The following is a 14,948-nucleotide window of genomic DNA, read 5'->3' on the forward strand; positions in this document are numbered from 1 at the left end:
TTTTCAAAAAATTTAAGTTGTTATATGATAAAAATAAAAAAATTTCAAACACCCGCATAATTAACAACGTTTTGTAAATCACTCTAGCACAACTATAAATAAGTCATAAAAATAACCAAAATTTCAAATACGGGTGCAAATGAGCCGAGCTGCTCGTGAGCTGCTCAAGATCAGTTCGTTGAAAAGCTCGTTCGAGCCGAGCTTTATCGAGCCCGAGCCCGAGCTCAAGCCTAAAAATAAGCTTGTTTAATAAACGAGCCCGAGCCCGAAATTTACTTATCGAGCTCGAGCCAGCACGCAAGCCTAAACGAGCCTGCCATTTTTATAATTTTTTAAAAATATATATTTAATAATTATTAATTAATAAATATAATGTTATGAAAAAATAAATAAAAATAACTAAATAATATATATTCTTTTATACATAAAATTATAATAGTAAATAATATATAAAATAATTATAATTATATAAAAAATAATTGATAAATAGTAAACGAACCAAGCCCAAGCCGAGCTTGAGCTTCAAAATCCATTCACGTGCCATGCTTGAGCTTTGAAAATAGAGCTCGAAAAGAGCCAAGCTTGAGCTCTTTGTAAGTTAAACGAGCCGAGCTCGAGCTTAGTCGAGCTCGGGCTCGGCTCGGTTGTACCCCTACTTCCAAACAACAAACATCTAATTTATATTCATCTAAAAAATAACTAAATTTATGAAATACTACAGTGTGGTAACTTCAAACTTTAACAAATGGCATACCATTTGGAATATATTTCAAAAATAAGTAAAACTAGTTAAAAGTACTCTTGTATCATCAAGCAAAAGATAACAGTTAAAACAAAAAAAAGTAAAAAAAAATTGATAAAACTACTGCAAGCACTCCAACCCCAAAAACATTTTAAGAACCGTAATGCAAATGAATTCCCACAACCACTTATAATATCAAACTAAACAACACAATCAAAACCATCAAGAAACCCTAAAATTAATAACCATAACCATTAACATCCATCAAGTCTCAAAACAAAACTATCAAATAAGGAAAGGTAAAGACCATTCACAAAATGGTGCAACCACTTGATTCGTAAACATAAGAACTGAAATTAAAAAAGAAAAGATAGATCTAAGAGAAGCCAAATCCACGACTTTACCTCCTCCGTCGATTAAACCACCGATCAACGGTTGCTAGCATTCGGACACTCACGAGAGAAATGCCCTTCTTCACCACAGTTGTAACAACCGCCGCCACCACCACCGCGTGAACCACCGCCACGTCCACCACCATAACCACCACCTCCACCATAACCGCCGCCGCCGCCTCCCTGACTACAATCCCGAGCCATATGTCCATTCTCACCACACTTGTAACAACCGCCGCCGCCGCCACGTCCTCCACGGCTGCCGTAACCACCGCCGCCGCCTCCTCCGTACCGATCTCCGCCTCCACCGTAACCACCGCCTCCTCCTCCATAACGATCACCACCGCCGCCACGAGTACTCCCCTGAACGGGACCTTCACCAGGTCCAGTAACATCAGCCGCCTTAGTCCGGCCGTCAGATCCGGTCTCCAAGACAAACTCTACGGTCTCACCGTCACCTAAACTCCGGAAGCCATCGGTCCGTATCGAAGACTGGTGAACGAAGAGATCTTCGCCGCCGTTGTCCGGAGTGATGAATCCAAAACCCTTGGTGTCGTTGAACCACTTCACGGTGCCGGATTGCCTCTCACCGTCAGCAGCAGCCATTGTTTTGAGATGAGATGAGATGAGATGAGATTGGGAAAACCCTAAACCCTAAGAAAGCGTTAGGGTTATTTATATAGACGGGTGAGGGTAAAATGGGAAATGGAAAAGACGTGTCATTGGTGGTCAAAGAAACGGAGAATTTGTTTTTGACCGTCGATTTCTTTACCATCCTTGTTTTCGAATTTTGTGTCTTTTTTGAAATGAAATGAAAATTATTATTAAATAATTTGGTTTTCTTTTGATTAAACGAAAACTTTAAGAGAAAAGATATGTTGTATGTATTTTAGTCATGGTCGTAAACATCACGTCAAAGGGGCGATTACTCAACGAGTTTCTCAAGGCCTCTCATTCAAGGTTGAGTACTCGTTGAACCATCTTCGAGTATTTTCTGACTGAGACCGAGTACTCGTAATTTCCAGATCTACCATAGCAGTATCTAGCGACTTCTGCAACCATAACTTTAGTATGTAATTACAACAAAATAGTAATATTAAGTTAAGGAACATCTAAAGTTAGGTAACATAGATATCTAAAACTAGGTTAAAATTGGGTTAAAAAAAATGTGTTTTGAATTTGAGACAAATGCTATAATCAATCAAGGGCTTGATTATGAGATGATTGTCGATATTTTGATGTTGTTTTGGAAGATCATTTATGTTCGTTTATTTACTAAACGAACGAACATGAATACATGTTTTGTTCATTCATTTATGTTTGTGAACGTTCGTTTATTTATGTTTGTTTATGTTCATCTATATTTGTTTAAATATTAATAAAAAATAATTAAATATTATACGGAACAGTCATCTACATAATGATTTTATATTTGTTATTGTGTTTGTTTAAGTGTGTTTATTTATGGTCGTATGTGTTTGTCTGTGTTCATCTATATTTGTTCATATATATGTTCATTTGTGTTTGTTTATCTTTGTACAAGTTATGTTCATGAACTGTTCGTTTAGATTTTAAACAAATGAATATGAACATGTTAATTTTTTAAATAAACGAACATGAACACAAATGTGTTCGATTAAATGTTCGTTTAAAGTTAAATGAACGAACACGAATATGTCATTGTTTGTATTCGTTTGATTCGTTTATATACCTAATGATGGTAGGAGTACAGGCATATTTTTACTGTTTTTCCAATTATGCGTTACGTTTATAGTTGAGGTGAATGTCAACCTCATAAAAAGTTTTATTTTATGATTATATATTAAAGTATTGTCTACGTTTTCTTCCTGTGACACTTTAAATCTAATAATCATAACAATACCTTCTTTTTAACAAAATCGGTGAGATTTTTATTCCTAACATGTATGAGCATATTATTTAAATGTACATAATCATCATTTAATTTTTATAATCATTTTATTTCTTTTTAATTTTGTTCACATTTTAAAAAGCAAATGCATTTAATTTATTTCTCTCTTTACTTAATCAAATAAAAAAAATTATTCCATCTTTACTTGATTTAACTTTCTACCAACTAAAACTATATTGAAAGGTGCATCTCTTACGAAAACTAATTTGGTTTAGTTGTAAAGGTGTATCCCTTACAACTGAATGATTGTAAGTTTTAGGGCTGTTATTTCTACCTGAAATCGAAAACCAGTTCGAGAAAACCTGAACCCAAGAAAAGGTCAACCTGAACCCAAACCGAAGTAATTCAGGTTGGTTTTTGGGTCTGATTTCTAGGTTTCGGGTCAACCCGAATAAACTATTTGTTTAAAAACATAATATTATTAGGTATGTACACCATATACAGGACACTATACACATTCTAGTTGTTCCTATTACATCTATTATGATTGATCAACCATTTATTGTTTATATATTTTTCTAATAACAACCATGATAGAAGAAAATGTTGTTTTACCGGTTATGTTTATTTATTTGATTAATTACGTGAGGAATAAAGAAGAATATGTTGCTTTAGTTGTCGCGTTTTGGTTTTTTTTAGTTTTTTACTTTCTTTTTGTTTTCATAAATAGGCTAAACCCGATTAACCAAACCCAAATAACCTGAACCGGAAAAAACTGCGAGAGATTTGGGTTGAGTTTCAGGTCTAAAATTAAAACATTAAAACCTGAAGAACCTGACCCGAAAAACCCGAAACCCAAAGAACACCCCTATAACATCTCGAATCTTTCGTATTCGTATTTGTTTACTCAATTCGGGAATGTAATTCGGATCTTTCATATCATTAAAATCATGCATTTGTTAGTAATTCATTGTGTTTAACATAGTTTATGATTTCATAACTTTCAATCATTTCAAAAAGTCCTTAAAAACTCTTAAAATCGTTTAAAATGACTAAAAACCACTTGTCGCGTAGCGCGACAGGGATACACTCTTTCGGTCGCGTAGCGCGACCGGCTCACAGTCCAGTTTTTTTTTCTTGTTTGTTAATTTTCGTTTAATGCTAAATCATTCCTAAGCTGACCTAAATCGCGAAAATTGAGGCCCAAGCTATGTAATCAGATGTTATAACATGTCCATATTCCATTTCTTGTTGTCCAAACGAAATCCCATGCTTAAATTATTCGATTTTGTCATAATTGTGTTATTCGGTTTCTTTAAATGAGCCATTACCTAATTAACGATTTTGGGATGTTTACTTAATTAATACTCATTCCTAAACCCCCTAAAATATTCTGAATCACTAGCTGATGGTCGGTTAATTTGTATATGTTTTAGTTCGTTTATTATTTAGTTTTAACTGTTTATTCTAGAACTATCGATACTTCATACGTGTTTTATTGGATTTCAGGTCATAGGCGTTAAAGTACTCAGTATGGACCTGTTGTGACACGGAATGAAGACCCGGGATGTCCAGCACGCAAAACTAGGAAAAGAATGAAGTTTGCTGTAGCAGAGTCCCATCGCGGTACGCGATCAATGGGTAATAAAATATATGTTGACTCTGGTCAATAGCGATACGCGATCGACCTATAAGAAGACCCGTCGCGTACCGCGACGGGAGTGCAGACGGGAATTTTAGGTTATATCTTCTTTTTCATCAAGACATAACCCTAACTCCATTTTTACGAACCAAAGGCGATTCCAGCAGCTCCAAGAGGCAATTTCCACCATCATAGCTTGTGCCAAGACCCTCCGCATGATTCATATCAACCGTATCGAAGATTTGATGATGTCTAGGCTCGGCTAATCTCCTAGAATCGCACCCGGGATGTATAGTTTGTAATCTTTACAGTTTTTCTCATGTGACTATGAATATTATTGTATCATTATTGATGATTGATATATGATTATTGATGTTTGGTATTTCTGTGTGTTCGGTCGGTTTAGGTTTACGTTGGTCTGAACGATCTGTTACCAGTTGCTAGATAATTAGTCATATAAATGTTTGGTTAGATTGAATACGTTAAACATACAATTGCCCTTAACTGAGTCATACTGGCAAGGACTGTTTGATAACCAGTGCCATGTGTAAAGTAATTGTTGATGTCTAAGGTTTTGTCTGATTGATCAGTTTTCAGTTAATCGTTAATAATTAATCTGTTAGGTTGCATGAGGTAACTGTTGGTTACTTACTTGAATTCCCGGGTGTGATTTGCTTTGTTAACTGTTTACAACTCGTTTACTTGTTCGTTGCTTAGTTCTTTAAATTTAAACTATTGCTTGTGTGATCAGCACTAAAAAACCAGTACTTCATAATACTAAATCTGTTACACGAATTGCATTGACCACATACTCCTTGTGATACGATACCCTACTTGCTCTAACTATTTAGAATAATTAGGTTTTTGATTGACTCAAATGACGGTCATCAAAATGGCGCCGTTGCCGGGGAGTTAGTGCGCTTAGTGTCTTTCGTGTTATTTGATTTTTGTGTTTAATTTTAATTTTAATTTTAGTTTTAATTTTGTTTTCAATTTTTAGTTTAAATTTTATTTATCTGTATTTTACGCGGGTTGTGTTAGTTGTGTAGATTACAGGTTTATGCACACCCGCCATTCTGGCCGATAGTCTCCGTTAATTTACGAGCCCAAAATTGAGAGGTTAGCTCGGCAGACGAGTGGACAAGTGGAGGTGTTGATCACAGAATAGCAACTCCTTACCATCCACAAACGAGTGGACAAGTGGAGGTTTCTAATAGGCAGATTAAACAAATTTTGCAGAAAACCGTTCGGGCGGACCGAAAATATTGGTCAACTAAGTTGACTGATGCTCTATGGGCCTATCGAACTGCTTATAAAACGCCAATTGGAACCACCCCTTATAAACTTGTGTATGGAAAGGATTGACATTTACCAGTTGAAATTGCACAAAGAGCGTTTTGGGCTACTAAACAGGTTAATATGGATTATGATGATGCAGGTAAAGCGAGGAAATTGGCTTTGTGCGAGATCGAGGAGTTGAGAGACGAGGCATACGATTGCGCATCCACTTACAAGACAAAGTTGAAGAAAGTTCATGATGCAAATATCCGGCTGAAGAATTTTGAAGTTGGTCAACGAGTGTGGTTGTACAACACGAGAATGAAACTCTTCCCGGGCAAGCTAAGAAGTAAGTGGATGGGCCTGTACTTGATTGTAAGAGTCGGGAATCATGGTCAGTACGAGATTGAAGATTTTGATGATCATTTGAGACAAGTGGTAAATGGTTATAGACTGAAGCCATATTTGGAGATGAAGGACATACACGAGTTAGATGAGGAATCGGTGAATTTTATTGTAACTTCACCGGTTTATGAAGATAACTGAGTTCGAAGCATTGTCGAGCTGTAGACTTTAAATTCAACGCTTACGGGAGGCAACCCGGGGTCTGTAATTGTCTTTCCAGTTTGTTTTATTTTTATTGAGTCCTGTACTTAGTGTCGTCTCGAGTTTTGTGAAGTAAACGACAAGTGTGAGGAAGTTCGTTGCAGAGTGGAAAATAGACTAGTTCGGTAAGCATTGTTTAAGCACACGTCACTCCAGGTATGTAAAGGTATTTTGACGTTTGAACGTGTACAGGGTGATGTCGGTATGCCAAAACAGGTACGTTTTCGAAAAAAAAATTCAAATCTGATTTCTGAACCCATCGCGGTACGCGATGGGCATGGCATAGCACCCCATCGCGGTACGCAATGGGGTTAAAACCCTAATTTCTTCATAATTGGGTGGCGGTACACTCCCAGTCCATCTCAACCCATCGCGTACCGCGATGGGTCTCGGATCCCCACCTGACCCGACTGTTTATATATTTCTTCTTCTTTCCTTCTTCCTTTCGTCTTCGTCTTCTTCCCTCTTCTCTTTTTCTTCTTTCTCCGGCGAACAATAACCACCACCCTGTCACCACTCACACCACCGCCGCCGCTACCCTCCCACTCTCAATCACTACCATCTCCGTCTCTCTCTATTTACCCCACCGTAAAAACCCTGTCAACCACCACCTCCGCCTACTGTAACCACCCACCACCACTACCATCACCGCCGACTACCAACCATCATCCATCCCTGTCCACCCACACCACCGCACACCTGTACCATCACTCACCCTCACCACCACTGTCATAACCATCCATCACCGACACCACCCTCCTACAATCACCACCACTGCCGGCCGTCCGGCAGTACCACCGTTTCCGCTATCTATTTTGCTCTCAATCTTTATTCCCGACATCGAGGTATGTATTTAACTTGTTCAATTTTTCGGATACCTGTTTAGTTTGATATTGGATGTCGGGAAGGGTTAGTTTGTTACTTTGCTAATTTACTTTGCGAGATTGTTGGATTGATGTTGCCGGGTTATTTGAGTTTGGGTTTCGTTTTGTTTAGTGTGTCAGGATAATTTCTTTATTACTTGTAGTTTTGAGATTATGGTTAACAGGTTATGGGAGTTACTTTGGGATTATGATTTACTGGTTAGTCGGGTTGGTTATTCGATGGACTTATCGAGATTGTTCAATATGACTAGTCGGGTTTTGATGTTCACATTTAAAAATCATTATTTTATTATGAAACTAATGATAGTGTTTGTTCGATATTAAACGATTTATGTGAATGTATTTTTTTAAAATATTTTCTTAATACATCAAAACCCAACTCGACATATTAGTTGTTTACTTTGCATGTTTTTCGAGACAGTTGGTCAGTTTGTGTCAAGTATGTTAGTTTGTCTTTTGTTTTGTTTGGTTATGTGTGGTTAATCGAGTTGTGTCAAATCACGTTTGTTTGTGTTTTGTTAATCGAGTCTCGGGGATACCTTGTTAGTTTGAATTGTTAAGTGATTACTCACCTGTACTCAATCTCCATTCGGGCGGGTTAATCTGGTTTTTAGAAAAACGCAAAGGGTATCCCCGAATTTTTTGTCTTTATTTTTATTTTAATATTTTATTATATGGGACGACCGCGACCGAAATGCTATACGGTCGTCGCCATATTAACATATCTAACTTGCTTGCTTGAGTTTGCAGATATGGCTGATGCACCAGAGTCCTCGCGCACCCGGCGCAAGAGGCAGCGGGCTGACCCTCGTGTCATCCGCTATGACAGTGAGGAGGTACAGATTGTAGAGGGCATCGAGCCAGCGGATATTATGGTAGATGCTCGTATACCTCATCAGGTTCTCCGATTCTATTTGACATCAGAGGAGTATACGAGATATCAACGGTTTCGTCAGATGCAGCTACTTCACCATCGTTCGTTTGATTGGACATTGTTGTGTCAGTTGGAGATTCATGACCAGGTACGTGATTTATTGACAGGTCCGTGGGCAGATGTGCTTGCGTGTGACTCGATTCCGTATGTCGAGCTCACACGTGAGTTTTATTCGACTTTTGACTTCACGCCCACGGAGTTTAGTGAGCCACGCGCGGTATCATTCTCACTTGGACGATAGTTGTACGAGATTTCAGTCCCAGATTTTGCTGTGGCCACTGGATTTTATACAGTCGAGGAGGTTCAGGCGCCTGCATTTCTGCAGAGTATACGAGGTTACACAACACATGCTCAGGCGCCCCGTGAGCACTGGCTCACGGAGACCCAGCTCGGCCAGTATTTGGCGGAGATCGCCGACGGGCCCCACTCCAGTGCTGTTGTGGAGTCGTCTATTCGGGACCCCGTCCATCGATACATTCTCAGGATCGTTGCCTGTACTCTCGTCGGCCGACATTCGGGCCACGAGAAGTGCAACAACTTAGATCTGCTGTGTTTATATTCCATCCTTGGCCAGCGACCGGCCAATGTGGCGATGCTTTTGCTTACGTCATTCGCTCGGGGTAGCAGACTTCAGGGATCCTCAGCATGTTTACCCTTAGGGCCTTATATTACGAGGATCGCTGAGCGACTTGGGGTATTTGAGCACTATCGGACCAGATATTTTACGTTGGGGCCAGCCACAGGTGTTTTCGGGATATCGGAGGCCCGTTGGGCCGGGATCGTTGAGGAGCAGGATCCAGTAGCTTTAGTCCCGGTCCGACAGGGTCCACATGCACCACCACCAGAGGGATCGGAGGCTGCAGTTTCAGAGAGGTGTTCCGATACAAATACAGCGTCGTCCGACTCCACATATTGAGCGGCCTCAGCAGCAGCATCAGCTGAGACAGGCATCAGCATCATCATCTTCACAGCCGCAGCAGCCAGTCACATTGGCTATGATTTATCAGCAGCAGCAGCAGATTTTAGAGACCTTGGACCGCCATGATGACTACTTTCATTTATTGTTTATTGCTTCACAGGTACCGCTCCCACAGTCATTGATCATTGCAGTGGACCCGCCAGTGGATCCGTAGGACGAGGCAGATGATGATCCGCCAGTACAATAGCTTTTTGGTTACCCTTTTTCATTTTATTTTGTTTTTATTAGTACCATGGTCTGTATTATATTATATTATATTTTGGGGAATAATGTTTGGGTAACTGGTTGGGCTTATATGTTCATATATCTTTTGATTGCTGATGTGTTTGATTTTGCTTGTATATTTTGTTGTAATCGAACTTTGTGGGTGTAGTTCACTATAAACCCTCACGAGACCCCACTCGTCCTCCCGGGCTACCGGGGGGTTTACAGGGCTTGTTGCATACGCTAAATGCAATCGCGATTCCTACGAAAGTAAGTTAGGTCTTTTAACGTTTTTAACTAATTTAACAGAATTTATTATGAAACGAATTAATTTGGCTCGGTAAGTGTTTTAATAAAATTAACAAATATTCATTTTCGTAACTCTTAAAAGACCTATGTCTTACACTTGTGAGAAGCTTGCTTCTACACATCTCGAGATTTTGCAGGTTCGATTGTCAGTTTGGTAATTGGATGAGACGAGAGTATACGAGTGTTATGAGAGTTCACGAGCCGACTGGTCCTTCTTCAGTCACATTGATATCAGGTGATTTCAGTTTCATAATTTATTTTGTTTTTATTACTTTAAAATGTTAAAAGTGTAATTGTATAATTGTTAGTAGAACCGCCACACATGAGCCCCGAAATTTTAAAAATGCTTAATAATCAAAAAGTCAATTTCAACCCCGTCCCTCAAATGTTCATTAATCGTTTTATCGTTTTTGTTAACTTTGAGGACAATGTTAAGTGTTCTTACATTCAGGACAATGTAAACCTCAAGTGTGGCGATGGGGGGAATTTTGAAAAATTTTAGCCCGATAGTACCTCGAAAAGTGTTCAGAAACCAAAGTTGTCAACTGTTAATTATTGCCATTAATGCCAAGTCATAGGTTTCTGGTCATGGTTGGTTTTTCAGCGTCTCATTAGTCTTACTCACAAATGTTTTTATTACGAGAATTTGAAAATGGGGTCGTTTAGGCGGGGATAACGAGTCATGGGGACAGGTACACATGTTTATATCGTCAACCGTATTCCTCCGGTACGTGTGTGAGTTGACCCAAATATATATAATACACATATAATATATAGTACACACATGTCATTTGAGTGCTTTCACTAATGTTCATGGATTACGGGATCAAAGTTGGCAAAATGCAAAAGTGATAGAGGCAACTAGGTTAAGCCTCGTCTGGATGAGCGTGAGTGTGGGTATTGGGGGGTTGGGGCCTCATACATTATACATATGAGGATTTTTTATGTGAGGGGCGGGGGGTTGGGTCCCTTAGAAAACATTTCTTGGGCTTATTTTTCGTTTGTTTAACCCCGACATTATGTTACGAGACGATCCGGCTTACTAGGTTTATTTATAACTGTAATTGTAATTGTATTTGTATTTGTTCCATTGTTAAGCATCACGTTATTATGCTTAAAAAAATTTGAGAAAAAGACAAAAAGATGTCTGTTTATATTCAGTTATGTATTCTGTAGTTCGTTGAAGTTCGTTTATGTCAAAAAAAAAATTGTGAAATCATTATGTTGATAGTTTGTTTATTTAGATGTATACAATCAGTCAGTTAGTTGTACATTAGTTTCGTTTATTTAGATGTTTTGTAATAAGCCGGGTCGGATCGTTTGAGCTACTTAAATATTTCCCTTCCATACCCTTACACCTGGCCCCGTTACAACCCTTTTAAAGGTCTCTTGATTTGCATTTGTGCCAAAGCAGCTTGATGGATTAATATGTACTTATGAGTCATATTGAGAGATGAGTGATACTGGCACATCTTTTGCTAGTACATACATTAAACCGAGAGGAGAGATGTTATATTACGAGTGGTATGAACATGTATGCCTTAACCATAAACAAAGTACACTTGTCTGGGAGGCTCTATTGTTTTTATTATAGCATTTAACCGTATTTGTGAGATGTCAATCTAAAAACAGTGTCAGTCTGGGAAACTGGGTATGACCTTAAACCTTACTAGTATTAATGGCGATAATCTATATACCTATGATTGAGGTCGATGTTTACTTTAGAGTTTTGCTAGAGGGCAAGCAAAATATAAGTGTGGGGATGTGATGGTCGGTTAATTTGTATATGTTTTAGTTCGTTTATTATTTAGTTTTAACTGTTTATTCTAGAACTATCGATACTTCATACGTGTTTTATTGTATTTCAGGTCATAGGCGTTAAAGTACTCAGTAGGACCTGTTGTGACACGGAATGAAGACCCGGGATGTCCAACACGCAAATTAGGAAAAGAATGAAGTTTGCTGTAGCAGAGTCCCATCGTGGTACGTGATGGGTTTGCTGAAGTCCCCATCGCGTACCGCGATGGGTAATAAAATATATGTTGAGTCTGGTCAATAGCGGTACGCGATCGACCTATAAGAAGACCGGTCGTGTACCGCGACGGGAGTGCAGACGGGAATTTTAGGTTATATCTTCTTTTTCATCAAGACATAACCCAAACTCCGTTTTTACAAACCAAAGGCGATTCCAGCAGCTCCAAGAGGCGATTTCCACCATCATTGCTTGTGCCAAGACCCTCCGCATGATTCAAATCAACCGTATCGAAGATATGATGATGTCTAGGCTCGGCTAATCTCCTAGAATCACAACCGGGATGTATAGTTTGTAATCTTTACAGTTTTTCTCATGTGACTATGAATATTATTGTATTATTATTGATGATTGATATATGATTATTGATGTTTGGTATTTCTGTGTGTTCGGTCGGTTTAGGTTTACGTTGGTCTGAACGATCTGTTACCAGTTGCTAGATAATTAGTCATATAACTGTTTGGTTAGATTGAATACGATAAAACATGCAATTACCCTTAACTGAGTCACACTGGCAAGGACTGTTTGATAACCAGTGCCGTGTGTAAAGTAATTGTTGATGTCTAAGGTTTTGTCTGATTGATCAGTTTTCAGTTAATCGTTAATAATTAATCTGTTAGGTTGCATGAGATAACTGTTGGTTACTTACTTGAATTCCCGGATGTGATTTGCTTTGTTAACTGTTTACAACTCGTTTACTTGTTCGTTGCTTAGTTCTTTAAATTTAAACTATTGCTTGTGTGATCAGCACTAAAAACCAGTACTTCATAATATTAAATCTGTTACACGAATTGCATTGACCACATACTCCTTGTGATACGATACCCTACTTGCTCTAACTATTTAGAATAATTAGGTTTTTGATTGATTTAAACGACGATCATCACTAGCCTCCATCATTCCTGAGTTTGCTCATTTATTCATATATCATTATAATATCAAAACTGGTGATTTTTTCACCCAACCTTGTGTTGACAAAACTATATATTTTGTACGCATATTGTTGGTTATCATCTAATTTGAAGTGAAGGAGAAGATCATTTAAAAAAGGACATTAGGATACTTAATAAAATAAAGACGAAGTGTGTTGATACATTTATTGTTTTTTTATTAATTTTATACTTGGAAGAAAGATGTGTACTTGATATGGAAATTGTAAATAATTAAATTTGATATTGTCACAAATTTCATGATAGTTTCTTGTGAGCTGTGAACCAACGGTTCGCACCCCGGCATTCCGTCGTAGGTTGAGGTGTGACATATTGGTATCATAGCCGGGTTATAAGATAAAGGCATTAGAAATTTTCTAGTAGCATGCTTAAGACCATATACCCCTATGCGTGTTTATATGTGGCATTGTAGGTTTATTTAAATGGTTTACAGCTTATGTAATCTTTATTTGTTTTATTATCTAATCATGTACACACACACACACCAACTCTGAGGCTATATCTCACTCTCAAAATATTTTTCCTATTAAATTTTTATAAAAAACCCTAGATTTTTGTTAAAATTTATGAGAAATTCCTTAAGATTTCCCTTGTTTTGTTTTTTACTCCCACACCTTAAAACATGGGAGTTTGACAAGTTCCGTAGTAACTGAAATGGGGAGGGAACTGTGAGTCAGGCATTGGAAAAACGATTCTGAGAATCAAAGGTAAGATGATATTTCTTACCTGGAGGATTACTCAACCACAATACTCGTTCTTATAGGCCAAAGCGAAACACATGTCATACGACCGGGACTTTAAGCGGTCAATGCAATCGGTCAAAATGTTACATTCCTTATATAAAAACGGAATTCACGGTGGTTCGTGGCTAAATTCGGAAAAAAATTCCAAATATTTATATTATTATTTTTTAAGTGTTTGGTTGTGTGTAAAACACATGTCAACTAATGGACACTCCATCTATCCATTTCTCAACCAGTTTTGATTTTTATATTTTGTTGGAACGTTATCATTTGTGGTGGTTCACGAAATGCTCCAACTACCCATAATTTTATTCGTTAATTTGTTGGGATAGTTAAAATTGCTATGGAGAGCTCATGGGCCGTCCAACTCACTTGCTTTGCTAATTCTTTAAGTTGTTGGGCCATTTAAAATGCCATGGAACGCTCATGAAAGGCCCAACTCACCAATTGATGTTATGTTATTTTAATTGGGTCATTTAAAATGTCATGGAACGCCCATGGGAGGCTAGTTCACAAGCTTTATGCTGCATTATTTAGTTGGGCCATTTAAACTGCCTTGGCTAGCTCATGGAAGGTAACACACAAAGTATGTTTCGTTATTTAATTGGGTTCCTTAAGCTACCATGGAAAGCCCAACCCAATACAATAAAATATTTATTTTATTTTGTGAAGTAATTCTGACTTTTAAACAAAACTCTTTTTCTCATCTGACTATCTCACATTGATCACATTATTTTACGTCAACTCGTGGAATTTTACACATCTTACCCTCTATCTTACAGATGTTTATCTTTGGTCCTCGTAGAATGTCTTCTCTAAGAAACCATCGTCGTAATCAACGTCGTTCTTCTAGTTCTCATGACAGTCGTCTGGCTGCTAGGATCACCAAGGAATTTGTTGTTGATATGCCTACTATCGTGACTTAGATCCAAAGTCTCAATTCCAATGGTTTTGCTTCATCTGATGCTCCAAACAACTTTCAATTCAAGAATTTCACTAGTGCTAAACCACTCCAGTACCTTGGAGAAGAAAATGCCACTAAATGTAACATCCCGAAATTTCTAAGAATAAATAATTAATATATTATTTATTTAAGAGGAAAAGGTTTACTTAAGTTAGTAGAGAAATAAAATAATAAAGATGGAAGGATAAGTAGGCTAATTAGATGGAATTAATTATGGACCAAAAAGGAAAGATGGGCTTAAGGTCCATGGGCTTAAGGGAGTATAAATACCCCTTAAAACCCTAATCCTTTTCATTTTCATACATCTCCACACCATAGCCTACACCATCAAAACACACACTTAACCCAACTCCTGTTTTTGAGAAAACCACACATAAAGACACAAAGATTCCCGGAGATCTAGCTGTCTGATCAGTCTC

At 38.0% G+C, this 14,948-nt stretch overlaps 1 protein-coding gene across 1 annotated transcript; it reads right to left on the reverse strand.

The window, feature by feature from the left end:
• Window positions 1–964: 964 nt before the first annotated feature.
• Window positions 965–1,815, reverse strand: LOC143579574 (glycine-rich protein 2-like). Its single transcript, XM_077062831.1, has one exon. It carries the CDS (start codon window positions 1,738–1,740, stop codon window positions 1,171–1,173), a length of 570 nt encoding a protein of 189 aa, XP_076918946.1. The 5' UTR covers window positions 1,741–1,815; the 3' UTR covers window positions 965–1,170.
• Window positions 1,816–14,948: the final 13,133 nt, after the last annotated feature.

This window comes from Bidens hawaiensis, unplaced genomic scaffold (assembly GCF_021521415.1).
Source record: "Bidens hawaiensis isolate Kalapana, Puna unplaced genomic scaffold, B.hawaiensis_p1.1 tig00029872_1, whole genome shotgun sequence".
NCBI lineage: Eukaryota > Viridiplantae > Streptophyta > Magnoliopsida > Asterales > Asteraceae > Bidens > Bidens hawaiensis.